This window comes from Mustelus asterias, chromosome 16, assembly GCF_964213995.1.
Source record: "Mustelus asterias chromosome 16, sMusAst1.hap1.1, whole genome shotgun sequence".
Lineage (NCBI taxonomy): Eukaryota > Metazoa > Chordata > Chondrichthyes > Carcharhiniformes > Triakidae > Mustelus > Mustelus asterias.
Window position 1 is genome coordinate 56,064,348 of NC_135816.1, and position 16,421 is coordinate 56,080,768.

Sequence of the window (16,421 nt, forward strand, 5' to 3'; positions counted from 1 at the left end):
ACTCAAAGCTGATATTGAAAATGCTCAAAATGGAAATTCATTTCATTTCTTGTTACTGACAACATTCACCTGAAGTTTCCAAATAACAAACTTAAGTTTCAATAATAACCATTTGTGATCCAAGTGTCTCCTAATGATGTATTTTTATCTGCAGGGCTTGCCGCTTAAAGAAAAAGGCTCAATATGAAGCTAATAAAGTAAAGCTATGGGGTCTCAATACTGAATATGGTAAGATAATAGTTTTGCATGTTTTGTTTAAGATAGTTGTACTTGCAATAAAACAGAAAATAAATGCTGGAAATACAACCCAGCAGCATCTGTAGTGTGAGAGAGAGAAACACAACTGATGGTTCAGGCCTCTGATGCTTGCCAGAACTGGGAGCATTTAGAGATTAGTTCTTAAATCAGGCTTAAGTCAGAGACTGAAGGAAGAACAGAAAGGGATAGCCTATGATGGGCAAGGATCACCAACCTAAAATGTTAACACTGTTTCTCTCTGTTCTGCCAGACCTGCTGAGTTTTTCCATCATTTTCGGTTTATATTTCAGATTTCTAGTACCTACACTACTTTGCTTTTGCATTTACAATAGCTAAATGAACCATAATTCTTCTTCCTTTTTATTTTAAGAAGTTCTATTCTATCATGCATACTTTTGTCTGAATAAATCTGTAATAGATTAACATACACCCAACTTTATATCATACACCCAGTCCACTGAAATTAATTTGGTATGTTGTAATAGTAACTGTATTGCTCTGTAATCTTGCAACCTGATAAAATAAACAAGATAAGGCATACTATTACCCCCAACTGACTGCCTTACAAATTTGGAGGAGTTTTTTGAGGAAGTGACAAAAACGGTTGATGAAGGAAGGGCCGTGGATGTCGTCTATATGGATTTCAGTAAGGCATTTGACAAAGTCCCACATGGCAGGTTGGTTAAGAAGGTTAAGGCTCATGGGATACAAGGAGAAGTGGCTAGATGGGTGGAGAACTGGCTTGGCCATAGGAGACAGGGTAGTGGTCGAAGGGTCTTTTTCCGGCTGGAGGTCTGTGACCAGTGGTGTTCCGCAGGGCTCTGTACTGGGACCTCTGCTATTTGTGATATATATAAATGATTTGGAAGAAGGTGTAACTGGTGTAATCAGCAAGTTTGCGGATGACACAAAGATGGCTGGACTTGCGGATAGCGAAGAGCATTGTCGGGCAATACAGCAGGATATAGATAGGCTGGAAAATTGGGCGGAGAGGTGGCAGATGGAGTTTAATCCGGATAAATGCGAAGTGATGCCTTTTGGAAGAAATAATGTAGGGAGGAGTTATACAATAAATGGCAGAGTCATCAGGAGTATAGAAACACAGAGGGACCTAGGTGTGCAAGTCCACAAATCCTTGAAGGTGGCAACACAGCTGGAGAAGGTGGTGAAGAAGGCATATGGTATGCTTGCCTTTATAGGACGGGGTATAGAGTATAAAAGCTGGAGTCTGATGGTGCAGCTGTATAGAACGCTGGTTAGGCCACATTTGGAGTACTGCGTCCAGTTCTGGTCGCCGCACTACCAGAAGGACGTGGAGGCGTTAGAGAGAGTGCAGAGAAGGTTTACCAGGATGTTGCTTGGTATGGAGGGTCTTAGCTATGAGGAGAGATTGGGTAAACTGGGGTTGTTCTCCCTGGAAAGATGGAGAATGAGAGGAGATCTAATAGAGGTGTACAAGATTATGAAGGGGATAGATAGGGTGAACGGTGGGAAGCTTTTTCCCAGATCAGAAGTGACGTTCACGAGGGGTCACGGGCTCAAGGTGAGAGGGGCGAAGTATAACTCTGATATTAGAGGGATGTTTTTTACACAGAGGGTGGTGGGGGCCTGGAATGCACTGCCAAGTAGGGTGGTGGAGGCAAGCACGCTGACATCGTTTAAGACTTACCTGGATAGTCACATGAGCAGCCTGGGAATGGAGGGATACAAACGATTGGTCTAGTTGGACCGAGGAGCGGCACAGGCTTGGAGGGCCGAAGGGCCTGTTGCCTGTGCTGTACTGTTCTTTGTTCTTTGTCTGCAAGGCCATCAAAGATTCACCAGTATATAGTAATAATGCAGCATATATTTAGAGCTTCTGAGATTTTTGGAGTGACACATTTCAAATCACAATCTTTTTACTGACAGAGTAGCCAAGAATGTCTGCTCCTCCACTGGAGAGAAAAGGATCTGCACTTGTTGTCCGGGAGCTCATTCTCATTGCTCAGTGTTGAGTTTGCTGCTGGAGCTAGTATGTTCTTCAGTTGCTAAATTCAATTGTTTCAAATGTTACCCTCTGTTCAAGCTCCAACAAGTGGTTAGTTTAGTCACTGGCTCTGCATTGTGTATCCAGTGAAGATAATGCAGAATTTAATCTGGTTCCATTTAAAAATGAAAGCAAATTAAAACAATATAGTGCAGATGCTGGAAATATGAAACATAGTAAACTACAGCACAAAACAGGCCCTTTGGCCCCACAAGTTGTGCCGAACATATCCCTACCTTTTAGGCCTATCTATAACCCTCCATCCTATTAAGTCCCATGTACTCAACCAGGAGTTTCTTAAAAGACCCTATTGAGTTTGCCTCCACCACCACTGACGGCAGCCGATTCCACTCGCCCACCACCCTGTGTGAAAAACTTCCCCCTAACATTTCCCCTGTACCTACCCCCCAGCAGCTTAAACCTGTGTCCTCTCGTAGCAGCCATTTCCACCCTGGGAAAAAGCCTCAGTGTCCACCCGATCTATGCCTCTCAACATCTTACATACTTCTATTAGGTCTCCTCTCACCCTACGTCTCTCCAAGGAGAAAAGACCGAGCTCCCTCAGCCTATCCTCATAAGGCATGCCACTCAATCCAGGCAACATCCTTGTAAATCGCCTCTGCACCCTTTCAATCATTTCCACATCCTTCCTGTAATGAGGCGACCAGAACTGAGCACAGTACTCCAAGTGGGGTCTGACGAGGGTCTTATATAGCTGTATCATTATCCCCGGACTCCTGAACTCAATCCCTCAATTGATAAAGGCCAGCACACCAGACGCCTTCTTAACCACCTCCTCCACCTACGGGGCCGATTTTAGAGTCCTATGGACTCGGACCCCAAGGTCCTTCTGATCCTCCACAGTTCTAAGAGTCCTTCCCTTAATATTGTACTCCTTCATCCCATTTGACCTGCCAAAATGGACCACTACGCATTTATCTGGGTTGAAGTCCATCTGCCACTTCTCCGCCCAGTCTTGCATCCTATCTATGCCCCTCTGTAACTTCTGACATCCCTCCAGACTATCCACAACCCTACCAACCTTCGTGTCGTCGACAAACTTACCAACCCATCCCTCCACTTCCTCATCCAGGTCATTTATGAAAATGACAAACAGCAAGGGTCCCAGAACAGATCCCTGGGGCACACCACTGGTGACCGACCTCCATTTAGAAAAAGACCCATCTATACCCACTCTCTCCCTCCTTTGGGCAAGCCAGTTCTGGATCCACAGGGCAGCAGCCCCTTGGATCCCATGCCCTCTCACTTTTTCTAGAAGCCTTGCATGGGGGACCTTATCGAACGCCTTGCTAAAACCCATATAAACCACATCTACCGCTTTCCCTTCGTCAATGTGTTTAGTCACATTTTCGAAGAAGTCCACCAGGCTCGTAAGGCACGATCTGCCTTTGACAAAGCCATGCTGAGTATCCTTGAGCATACTAAACCTCTCTAAATGCTCATAAATCTTGTCCCTCAGGATCTTCTCCATCAGCTTACCAACCACTGAGGTTAGACTCACCGGTCGGTAATTCCCTGGGCTATCCCTATTCCCCTTCTTGAAAATAGGAACCACATCCGCAATCCTCCGGCACCTCTCCCGTCTCCATCGACGACGCAAAGATCATCGCCAGAGGCTCTGCAATCTCTTCCCTCGTCTCCCACAGTAACCTGGGGTACATCCCATCCGGACCCGGCGACTTATCTATCTTGATGCCATTCAAAGATTCCAGCACAACCTCTTTGTGAAATAAAAACAGAAAATGCTGCATAAAATCAGCAGGCCTGGCAGCATCTGTGGAGAAAGAAACAGAGTTAATGTTTTGAGTCCTTATGACTTCAGGGCTTCCTGAAGAAGAGTCATACAGACTTCTCTCTCTGCAAATGCTGCGAGAAATGGATAGATAGACTGCTGAAGGGAAAATAAAATTCAATAATAATGCAGACCACACCTAGTTTGGGATCAATTTTATATTTTGTTTGAACAAATTGCTAAAGCTGTGTTTTATCTCAGCATGGTTTCTTTTGACGAGTTCTATCCTCCCAAAGTAAATATTTCTGGGAAGTACATGTTCAATGCAAGACTATAAGTCAGTTCACGTCTGCAACTTTGTTCTCGCCCAGGGATAATTTATGAAATGCGAAGTTAAAATAGATGTTCTAAATTTTCTAAGGGGAGGTGTAAAGTTATCTAGCTTTATTCTGCAAACATAGGATTTAGTGCAATAATAATTAATATGGTAGCTCCTTTTGCGTTTCCCATAAAACTACCCCGCCCTTCCTATAAGATGATTCTAATAGTAAATTAGTTTGGACTATAGTGTCAACAAAGCTGTTGTAATGATTCATAAATACATGTTCCAATGTCTGTCCTTGATAAGCAAATAAGGTGATAAGATCTCATTACCCTTACCATTTCTATATTAATGCCCAAACTGTTACAGCTAGAATCAATTTCTAACTGAAAGGTTAACTGTATAAACTGGATAAAGGTATTGATAATGAGAATTGAATGCATTTGTTTTTGATTTTCATCATTGAAAATGTTGTTAGAATTGATTAGAAATGGCTGGGGTGGCATGGTAGCACAGTGGTTAGCACTGCTGCTTCACAGCTCCAGGGACCTGAGTTCGATTCCCGGCTTGGGTCACTGTCTGTGTGGAGTTTGCACATTCTCCTCGTGTCTGCGTGAGTTTCCTCCGGGTGCTCCGGTTTCCTCCCACAGTCCAAAGATGTGCGGGTTAGGTTGATTGGCCATGCTAATAATTGCCCTTAGTGTCCTGAGATGCATAGGTTAAAGGGATTAGTGGGTAAATATGTAGGGATATGGGGATATGGCCTGGGTGGGATTGTGGTCGGTGCAGACTCGATGGGCCGAATGGCCTCTTTCTGTACTGTAGGGTTTCTATGATTCTTGGTTTCAACCAGCTTTATGTGGAGGCTCCATCATGGAATAGACATTACTGAATTTTGTCAATCTACAAAACATATTTTGTTTATATTTCTGTATACCTCTCTTAGTTTTGTTTTCCTGAAGATTTTTAACCAAAAGATCTATATTTTTTATATTCTATTAATGAATGGCCCAGAACAGCAAATGTTTAAGGCTTATTGTATTCATTTTTATCTACATTTGAACTTTCTAATTTTCATTAATATGTTCTTTGCAGATCATCTGCTTTATGTGATTAATTCAATAAAACAGGAAATAGTAAATCGAGTACAGAGTCAGGGGGAAAAAGGAAGCAACCGCATGTTAGAAAAACTCGAAAATCTCTTAAATGAAACACTTGGTAAGAAATTATATTCTATTTATTTACAATTCTTTGCTTAATGACCCTCAAATTCCTCAATGTAATTTACCACAATCATTAACTTTAGTAAGGTACTCTACCAGAGCGATTCATCAAATTTGTTTTAAATTCATTGGATGTATTTCTAAGATATTAATCTAAATAGAAACAGCAGTAAATGAGGTGTTCCTTAACAATATTTATCTGATGTTCTAAAGGCTTAAAATACATCATCATTACTTAGAAAGGGAAAATCACGCAAGACCATGGGACGTGGGAGCAAATGTAGGCCATTCAGCCTACCACCATTTAACAAGATCATGAATGATCTGATATGATGCTCAACTTCACTTTCCTCCTTTATCCCCAAATCCTTGATTCCCTTACTGATTAAAAATCTGTCTACCTCAGCCTTGAACATGCTTAACGACCGAGCCTCTACAGCCCTCTGTGGTAAAGAATTCCACAGATTCACTTCCCTCTGAAAGAAGAGATTCCTCCTCATCTCTTGTTTTAAATGGATTATCCCTTACTCTGAGATTGTCCTCACTTCTTTTGCCTCTTGATTATTTAGAATTTTTGGAATGGTATTAGTTTCTTCTACCATGAAGACAGATGCAAAGCATTTATTTAAATTCTCTGCCGTATTCTGGTTCCCCATTATTATTTCCCTAGTCTCATTCTCTAATGGACCTATGTTCACATGTAGTAGTAAAAGTAATAGAGGTAATAGTTGAAATTATAAACTGTGTGATTTTTAATTAGTAACTAAATTTTTTCTTTGATAGGAACAACAGTAGCTGGACAAACATCTGACTTTGTCAATCAAGTGTTGGAAAAAACAGGAGAAGGAGACCCAACAGGTGGTCTTGAAGGTCTTCGAGTACCTACATCAAAAGTGTAATGTGCCACCTTCTGTCAGAAACAGCTTCAGCCTATAGTTACATGTTTGCCATTTCTGTGATAAATATTTGATTCATTATAGCAAGTGGCAGTTTGTTAGTTGTGTTAGACCTGCTTTAAAAAGAGAGCAAAAACTCATGCTGAAATATTAGAGTTCTATAAAAGGAAAGCTCACTGAGATAAGTATGGTTGTGTGCGCTCAGGTATGTGGTAAATTTGACTTGCCTATAAAATGACCTAGGGATTGATGTATTCTAAAATGTTGGTAGGAACTTATGTTAAGTTTCCATAGAAACTAGGATGCAGTGGTTGGCTCAAGAAATCAAAAAAAAAGTTTATAGTTCTTTTTAACGTTAACAGCTGTTGCTGATTTTTTCCATTAATACCATTACTATATATCCCTTTTGTATATACTATATATTCTTGTATCAGTATGCATTAAATAGTTCATATAGTAAATTACATGGCCTTTTCCAGACATTGCGCAAGTTTGAGTTAGAGAAAGGAGTAATATTCTTTGTGCCTTGTATTTAAAATGAAAGTAAAGTTGTACGGTGTGATGGATGTACAGTGGGTAAATTTTATGGATTTAAAAAATTATTTGTTTATTTTCACTCTTTGGCTGTTTAAACCATTATGAATGTACATAGGAATATTTCAACAATGTAGATATATGCCACAGAGTCTGTATTGTATAAAGATGGTTATTGAAACATGGGTTTCGGTACTTTTCAGAATATTTGCACACTATTTTGTACCAAAGACAATTGCAACTATATGGCATAATGCCAGTGAAGTAAGGTTTTGCACAGCTTACACTGATACAAAATTGAATGTAATCAGGGTTGGGGGTTAGGGTTTTACTAGAACTGTGAAATATGTTGTGTGGGCCCAAATATCCACAGAAAGAGGATGCAAGTACACTTTATAGATTTTGATCCTATGACTCTATTGTTAAGCTTCTAGAAAATCAGATACTGAGAGTTTATGCACTCTTGTCTTCGGCAGATATAGATGCATAGCAAAAGAATGTAATTTATATGTAGTTTTGTGTTAACATTTTGGTGTAATATAGTGGCTTGCAATTGTTACATTAAAAAAGAAAAAAAAGCATGTATGTGGTACACTCTTGAAATGAAGGCAAATAACCAAAATTTAATTTTAACTATTTGTACAATTGTATAAATGTATATTGCCTACCAGTACTAAAATTCCTAAGTTGCCACCTTTTGCATTTAATGTAGTAATGTGCATGTCAGATTTCTAAATGTTACTTGATAGGATGTAAAAAAGTACTTCTAAAGCTATATATTTTTGTATTCTCAATTAGGTAACCAAAATAGATATTGTAAAAGGTAAATGTCATCTGAATTCTGTTGATCTTATTTGCTCAATTGGTGTAGCTTTTCAATTAGGACATTATAAATAGATCAACATAGGTTTTAGCTTTTATTTTGTATATTCATTAGTAGTAACTGGATTGAAAGGTTATTTCACTTTGGTTAGGTTATAGATTTGGAAATGCTTCACATATTAATGACTTCATTAATAGTGAATTGCTGATAGCTGAGTGGTATTGTTGGATTTCAAAAGTCTAGTGTTAACATCCATCCTATTTACTACTGGCAGCCTGTAGAGGTGCAGTTTGATTTTGTTTCTCTGTAAATAAAAGAAAGAACTCTTTAATTGATAACACTTTTTATTTTATGGATATTAGAATTGCACTTTGTCACCATTGCGTTGTATTCCTGCCAATTGCTGCTACTCCTGACCTGTAAGAATGCTACAGTGATACTTGATATATACCTGTTAGTAAAATGTATAGTTACTCTTGGGTAACAAGTTGAGAGCAAGCTGTGCAGCTTTACATTTTACCAGGGGACTCTGTGGCATTAAATAGTCTAGAAATGGTTGTAATTTGATGCCAGTAATATCTTGCTTCCTTTTTCATGAAATATTTTAATGTATGCTAATATATAAAATAACCTTATAAAAAGAGAAATGTATAATGTTCTATTCGGAATTTTGACATACCGAGCATGTTAGGTGTTCTTGCTTGGAATGATTGATTTATCTTTGTCATAAGTTCTGGAACAACAGATCTGTAAAACTGTCTTCTGTCAGAAAATACTTTGTAGCACTGAAAAGCTATGTTTTGTAAGTTTGAATATATCTAGTCCTATTTTCAGACCTTTTTTCAATAGTAATATTTTTCTGGCATGATTGCAACAATTTTTACAACGCAAGTCTTATCTAGACTCTGCTACTTTACCCCAAACCACCAATTTGGATAAATCAAAAAGATGACTTGCTCCTTTAATTTTAGTTTTGTATACTGGAAAAAAGTCTCAATCAGATTTTAAAATGTGTAGTAAAAAAGCTGTGTATTCTAAATGAAGCTGATCCATTCAAAGTACAAACCCAGAAAAAAATACATGGTAAGTCCAAGAAGTGCCAGGAATGTTTATGCCTTAATAAAAAGGATCCTCAATGGAAATTGATGCCCTGTACCATTTTAGATCAAACACTTGCAGAACAGTGTTGGGAATCCAATTTTGTTGGAAACTGACGATCGGTGAGGTGCTAGATAACAGAGAACAAGTTTGAAACTTTACAATATTTGCCAGTATCACTCAGCTTTATGAATGGTGCTTTCTAGTTAAATATAGTTAATCCAAATTATTAATACTCTACAGGTATATTCTTCATGCAGTATTATATATTTAATTATGATTGCACCCAAGATTTATTAATTCATGATGCTTTCCAATATTTCATAATTAAATGGTACATTTTGTTGTGAAGAATAACATTCCTAATATTGGCCAAATTATTCAGATTTTAGCACCTTTTCTGTCCAATGTAAATTTGACAAGTCTATAAACATCCATAGGAAATGGCAAAAGATTAGTACGAGTGTCTGGTTTATATTAAAATAAAAATGTAATAAATGACAAACTTTACATTTTCACAAGTGTCTGAGTAATTGATTGTACTATTCTTCAAGCATGTTCAGTTCTAATTCTAATTTTTATTTCTGAAAGGATCTTTGTTAACAAATCTCTCCAAAAAAAATGTAATGCTGAACTTACTCTCCCCAAATCACTTTTATTAATTGACACTTTCAGAAAATCTGTCTAAATTAGCAGTGCATTTTTGTCAGTTATACAGGTTTGGCACATGGTTTTAAGTGCTACAAATGTTTAAAGGTTGCTTTCTATGTACCTTAAAATTAAAGCTCTACCATAAATTCAGCATGAACCCACGCTTAAAGTTGACAGGTCTGTTGTTTCCAAAATAGATATACTTATGTACTTTCAGAAAAATTGTGTTTGACACACAATGTATATTTGCTAGTGGCACTAGCACTGGCATTACTATTAGTTTGAAATCCTGACCATCTATGCAGTCTTCTTCCATCCTCAAATTACATGAAATATCTGCTCACTTTACAAGACATTTTGAACTTCTGTCTGCTTTCTTTGAATTGGTATTTCAATCAACCTTGAGTTAAGAAAATTAAATCAAACTGTTGGCTAATTTGCTACAGTCATACCATTTGATTTCATTCCTACTTTTACCCCCTCCATCTCTGCAACACAACCATGTGCTGTCTTTGAGAGACTGGGTAACGGATGTTGTAATTGGCATCATTGTTAATATCCAGAGAATGAGTTAATAAAAACTTGTCATGTATAATGTTGTATATGTACCAAAATGATCCTGGATCTTAATTTTGTGTATTCTGTCATCTATGGGACCCAGTTAGTTTAAAAATAAATGTATGTATTAAGTAAATCTTAATCGCTCTTCTCTGAAGAAAGCAAGACTTGGTGAAAAATTATTTGTAAAGTGGTTATTGCCTTTTAAAGAAAATAATTTCAATTTAATAATTGGATATGTTCACCTGTTTACTCCAGTTGTATTCCAACAATGAAAACTCTTTTGTGTTTGCCTGTGTTGTACTTTGACTTTTCATCAATTTTAATAATGACATGTACAGTATAACATGTACATAAGTATTTTTCTAAGTAGGAGATCATATCCTATTTTTGCTTTAAATAGGTCTGTTTGGCACCAGCATTTGTTTGAGGAAGTTGCGATAGCAGTCATTTCACCAAGCAACAATTTTACATCACATTGAAATAAAAGCACATTTCTCGTATTCATGATACTTAAGCAGAAGGGAGCACATTTCGTCTGGATTAATTTGAGACGACAATTTCTCAGTATTGCTCTAAGTATTATACATATTACTAAACTTGCAGTAGAAAATATTTTACTTCAAGGCAAGCTTGTTTTATGTGCTTTAGTGGAGTACCTACTCTCCCCACAAAAAGATATTGGCTAAAAGTAATGTCATATCAATGTCCAATCTCTCGGTTAATAAATGTGCCTGTCAATCATTTTGATAAATACAATACTTGTACTTTTTTTCACATTTTTTCACTTTTGGAGAGGAACAGTCTAAGCATGTCCCTCTTTTTCATTCCACATTAACTTCCTTCCAGTTGATTAGACTGTCAACAGCACAAGAGACTTTCCAGCTTTTATACATTTAACTCCATTACCATTACAGTGTATGCTGTAGTACCTTTTTGAGCAATCCAGAATTCACTGCTGCTTATTGTTTGACTGAATATTAACAAAGATATCACAGTAAATATAGATTACCTCTGGCGAAAGGACCATCACTCCAAATTGTCAGTAACTATTGTGAATAGTCTTGGTTACTGATGGTGATTACCACTTTCAAATGATTATTCATGGATACAGTTAAAAGTCACATAGAAACTTAAGTGCAACAAAGGAAAATTCTTTAATATGTTAGTGTGTTTATAGTTTGTACAATATGAATGGGATTGATGCAGATACATGGGCAGAGCCTTGTATTGCAATTGATTTTGTACTCATGTTTATACAGATGTACTGTGCCATGAAGTCGTAGAACATGGATTTAAATCAGCCAGAAGTCAGGGATATGCCCACAAGAGGAAAATTGGAGGACAAATCATTCTGAGCTTTGAATATTTTGCTCAAGAATGATATAGGCAGACTCATACATATGGGTTTCTTACTCGTTTTTGACTAAGAAATGGGAGGCTTAAAAAAGGGAGAGTTTATTTTTAAGTCGGCAACTAGTTACCAATGATACTATGTATGTTTGCCAATGATAACCTGGAGGCATTTTGTTTAAACCTCTATGTAGGTTTATGCTAGTGAAGGGATTTTAATTCATATGCATTTACTGACTGTACAGAAAATGGTGGAACAGATTTTTATGAACGAGGTTGTGTTGTGTTTTAGTGATTGTGCCCCTTTAACAGTTTTCTTATTGCAATGTATCAGCCAGGTGTTGATACTACAGCTTCTTGTAATCACAGTCTGAATTTCAAATTGTTTTGCAGAGATTATAATAAAGCAACTAAATCCCAGAAAGGAACTTGTTTGAATGTTATTGTATTAAAATCAAAGTAACTGAATGTTGTTTTGCTCAAATTACAGATTTCATGACTTATTTAGTTGGCAGAATAAGCATTTATTAGATTCCAACAATAAAACAAAGGTTCATTTTTTTTTTTAAATGCTTTTGGTATTTTTATAAGGTGTCACTTTTATTTAAAAAGTATGCTGGTACATTTGATCATGCATTTATTGAAAATTATAATTTGTCTTTCCTGTTGCTCAACGTGGAACCAAGGTGATGTTGCAATTTCAAGGCAATGTCTCATCCAGTTGAACAATATTCTGAGTATCTTCAAGCTATTTCATGAATCCTTTAAGGTGAGAACTAAGGCATAAAAATTGTTGTCATAAAAATAGGAAGCATGTTTGGTTTGGTAGATTAACTTTGGGCTATATATGGGTTCTCTTTAAATGTGGGTGTGGGGGTGTGTATACTGCTCCATGTATTAGTTTATTGGGATGAGGTAAGTTTTAGTAAAAATGTATTTGAAATGTTTAGAATTTGAACTCAGCATTACCTTTAAATTTGTGCAATTTTTATCAATTATTTGTTTTTGTCATGGCTAGTATTTAAGTCCAGTCTATCATTTGGGAATAGTTCCAACAGAGGATCAGAGGTGGAAGAGTGTTGGTTGGGATTTTGAGTGATGGGGTATTGCATGGCAAGTTGCTCTGAGTGAGACATCTGAATGATGTAACAGCCTCTACAAGCCATCTGGGAGTTGTATGAACAGGACGAGTTACTGTCCCCTTAACAAATAAGGCTGAAGAATCATATGTGCAATGCAAAGTCTACAACAATGAAGTGTGAAAATAGTGAATTCAATGTCAAATTGGGTAAAGAAGGCAAATAGGGAAATAAACATTGGAATAAGAGAGAAAAAATGGAAAAAGTAAGAATAAATGTCATTTTTAACATCTCCAACGACAATTAAAATCTGAATGAATGAGACTTGCAAAAGATAGTTTTCATGCCAGAGAGGTTGTTTTGCAGTCATTAAGTCTATCACATTGTTAAAAGATACTTGGTCTGTTGTGGATAAGATCTATTTGTGGCAAGTTTACTCCATATTGCCTGACAATAGTACAGGAACTTCATGGCTTTCAATACATCCGAATGGGAACCAGATGCTGAGATTCTGTTTTGTGCAGTTTACGGAAGAGCTGCACATGTTGGACAGCAGTTGACCAGACAGGAGGGATTTGTAAATGGTAGGACATGTCTGACTAATCTCGTTGAATTTCTTTAAAAGGCCTCTAGCGTGGCAAATAGATGAAATTTTATGCATGTTGTCCATAAGGACTTCCAAAAGGCATTTGATAAGATTTTGCACAAGAGATTATTAGAAAAATTAGTGTGCATAGAATTGGTGATAATGTTGTTATATGGGTTTTTAATTGGCTGGGAGGATGGAGCTAGAGTAGGGTTAAAGGTGTTGTGATCAAAGTCTTGCTTATCCCTGGTGTGCTTCGTTATCTCAGAAGTTGCTAGAGCTCCTTGATATATTTGATCAGATGTTGCCTTGATGTCATGGGCAGTCACTCTCACTTCACCTCTGGAATTTAGCTCTTTCGTCCATGTTTGGACCAAGGTTGTAATGAAATCTGTTGCTGAGAGCTCCTAGCAGACCACTCCATGATTTAATGAATTGAATTGTTGGAAGACTTTCATCTGTGATGCTAGAGATCTCCGGAGACAGTTGAGATGGATCATCAATGCGAGACTTAGGGTGGAAGATGCTTGTAAATGTTTTAGCCTTGTCTTTTGCACTTTCATGCTGTGCTCTGCTAGCATTGAGGATGTGGGTATTCATATAGCTTCCTCCTCTTCATTGTTTAATTGTGACTGAATGTGACAGGACTGCAGAGCTTTATCCATTGGTTGTGGGATCGCTTAGTTCTTTCTAAAGCATGCTGTTTTCCATTGATTAGCGTACATGCAGTCTAGTCCCATGTTGCTTCACCAGTTTGGAACATGGTTTTTAAAGTATGCCCGGTGCTGCTACTGGCATGTTGTCCTACATCCCAGTGAACTGTTAGGAATGGGTTAATGCAACCTCCAATTAAGTCCTAATTTGATGTCAATTATTCAATAGAAGTCACTGATATATAAAGGGGCTACAAGTGACACTGAGGATTGGTGGAGAATTGTATATGGAGTTGGATCAAAGAAATAAAGGTAGTTCTTGAAGAAGCAGAACTTGTGTCTGCTCGTCAGAACTCGTTACTGAACAGCAACCGAGAGGCTCGAACATGAACAAGGCGTTGGTGTAGTGCGACACATTACAATGGCAAGTTTATTTTTATTTAACCCTTATTTAGCTAGGTAAGTTGATTGAAAACCAATACTCATTTGCAATAATGACCTGGTTAAGAGGCTAATGCTGCAGCAACATAAATTGCACAACAACACAATCTACTTAAATGCTAAAAACAATTAAATACAAATTAGCAGGGAAAGAGAATTGACAGTTTAGCAAGTACAAGTATCAGTTGACAGAGCCTTAACCCTTCAGCAAAAGGCATCCATGGTAATAGTTCACTTCAGCTTCAGTTGTATCTTATTCCAGTCATTGGCAGCTGCAAACAAATGAATTATGACTGAAAAAATCCATCCACGGCAGCGTGATTTCAGAACGGCGTGCACCCCTCAAGGGGAGCTTGGGGCGAGTGCAGCACTCACGGAGCAGCTCTGTGTATTGCAGGGGCTGACTCAGGTACTCTCTCTGACTGGGGGCAACCAGCCTTTGAGTCGGGGTGACCAGCCTTTGATGTGGTGGGGAGGGGTTGTAGGGATCCAGGCTCTGGGGGGAGGGGCTACTGCCGTGACCAGCCTTGGACTTGAGGGAGACCATGGAAACCCTGAAAGGGTACCAGGGGCCTAATCGGAGGAGACATTGGGGTTGACTCCAGGGTATTGGTGATCTAGTCGAGGGAGACCAGGGGTTTGATTGCAGGCTACTAGGGCCTATTCAGAGGAGACCAGGGGCTGACTACAGGGTACCAGAGACCTAGTCAAGGGAGACGGGTTTGTATCTGGAGAGAGCAAGAGGAAAAAGTGTGAAAAGCACCATTCCTGAGGTGGCTTTGTGCTGCTGGATCACAGGCTTCTTGGAAGGGCCTCATGGATGAAGTGAAGCCTGGGACAAAGCACTACCCTTATCCATTGCCTGTGTCACTTCGTCAAAGAACTCGATTAAATTTGTCAGACATGACCTGCCCTTGATAAAGCCGTGTTGACTGTCTCATATTAACTTATTTTTCTCACGTGTATATTTATCTTGTCCCATATTACGGCCTCCATCAGTTTTCCCACTATTGGTGTCAAGCTCACAGATCTGTAGTTTCCTGGGTTATCCTTTACCCCTTTAACCAATGGTGTCACATTGCAAACATCCAGTCCCCCGGCCCTAGTCCTGCATTCGGAGAGGCCTGGAAAATTTCTGCCAATGTTTCCGCAATTTTCTCCCTTACCCGTCTCAGCAATCTAAGATGCATCCCATCTGGGCCTGGTGACTTCTCTACCTGGAGTGCTGCCAACCTTTTTAGCACTTCTTCTTTATCACTATACTGTTCAGTTGTTCAACACCCACATTTTCAATTGTGCCATTGTCACCATCTTCAAATTTGATAAAAGTACTAATTTAGTACCTCTGCCATATCCTCCGCTTCAGTGAGCAGTTTACCCTGCTTGTCCCTTATGGACCCCACTCTATCCTTCACAAATCTTTTACCATTAATATGTTTGAAGAACATTTTACTATTTGTTTTAACACAGCCTGCCATTCTTTCCTCGTGCTTCTCTTAGCCTTCCTTAGTCCCTCTCCTGCATTTGAGATACTCTTCCTGATTACTCAGACTATTATTATTCTGGTATTCATCATATGCCTATTTTTTCTTCCTTATTTTCTCATCAATATCCTTAGTTACCCAGCTTTGAATACCCTTATTTATTTCTCATAGATATGTACCTAACTTGCACCCTATTCATCTCTCCTTTGAAAGTCTTTATTGTTTTATCCCCCAAAATGCATTTCCAATTAACCGCTCCAGTTCAACTTTTAGACCCTTAAACTCTGCCCTTTTCCAGTCTGGGAACTTAATCTGTGACTGATTTTTAATCTTTTTCCAGCTTAATATTGAACCTTGTTGTATTATGATCGCTATTTCCCAACTGCTCCCCCACTCTGTCATTCTCCACCTAACCTGCCTCATTTCCTAGGACCAGATGCAGCACAGTTTCCTTCCTGGAAGGACTGGAAATGTACTGTTCCAGAAAGTTCTCCTGCACCCACTGCAGGAATTTCTCCCCTTCCATGTCCCACACCCCTTTTCCCAGTCTATCTTAGGGTAATTTAAATCCCCAACTATCGCAACCTTACTTGTCCTGCATGTTTCTATAATTTGCCTACAAATGTTATGGTTCTGGCTATTTTGAAGCTTTAGCCAGTTTCTACACAGGCATATATAGAAGT

General features: G+C 38.4%; 1 protein-coding gene across 5 annotated transcripts in view; it reads left to right on the plus strand.

Annotated features, from left to right (window-relative positions):
- Positions 1 to 9,449, plus strand: part of crebrf (creb3 regulatory factor) — a 70,888-nt gene extending 61,439 nt beyond the window's left edge. For 4 of the 5 annotated variants that reach the window (XM_078231146.1, XM_078231148.1, XM_078231147.1 and 1 more), the window contains 3 exons: positions 155 to 228; positions 5,455 to 5,577; positions 6,366 to 9,449. In XM_078231146.1, coding sequence (XP_078087272.1) covers positions 155 to 228; positions 5,455 to 5,577; positions 6,366 to 6,481 — 313 coding nt within the window. In that variant the 3' untranslated portion in view covers positions 6,482 to 9,449. The remainder of the gene's footprint in view (positions 1 to 154; positions 229 to 5,454; positions 5,578 to 6,365) is intronic. The other variant, XR_013499789.1, reaches the window with a different exon arrangement.
- Positions 9,450 to 16,421: the final 6,972 nt, after the last annotated feature.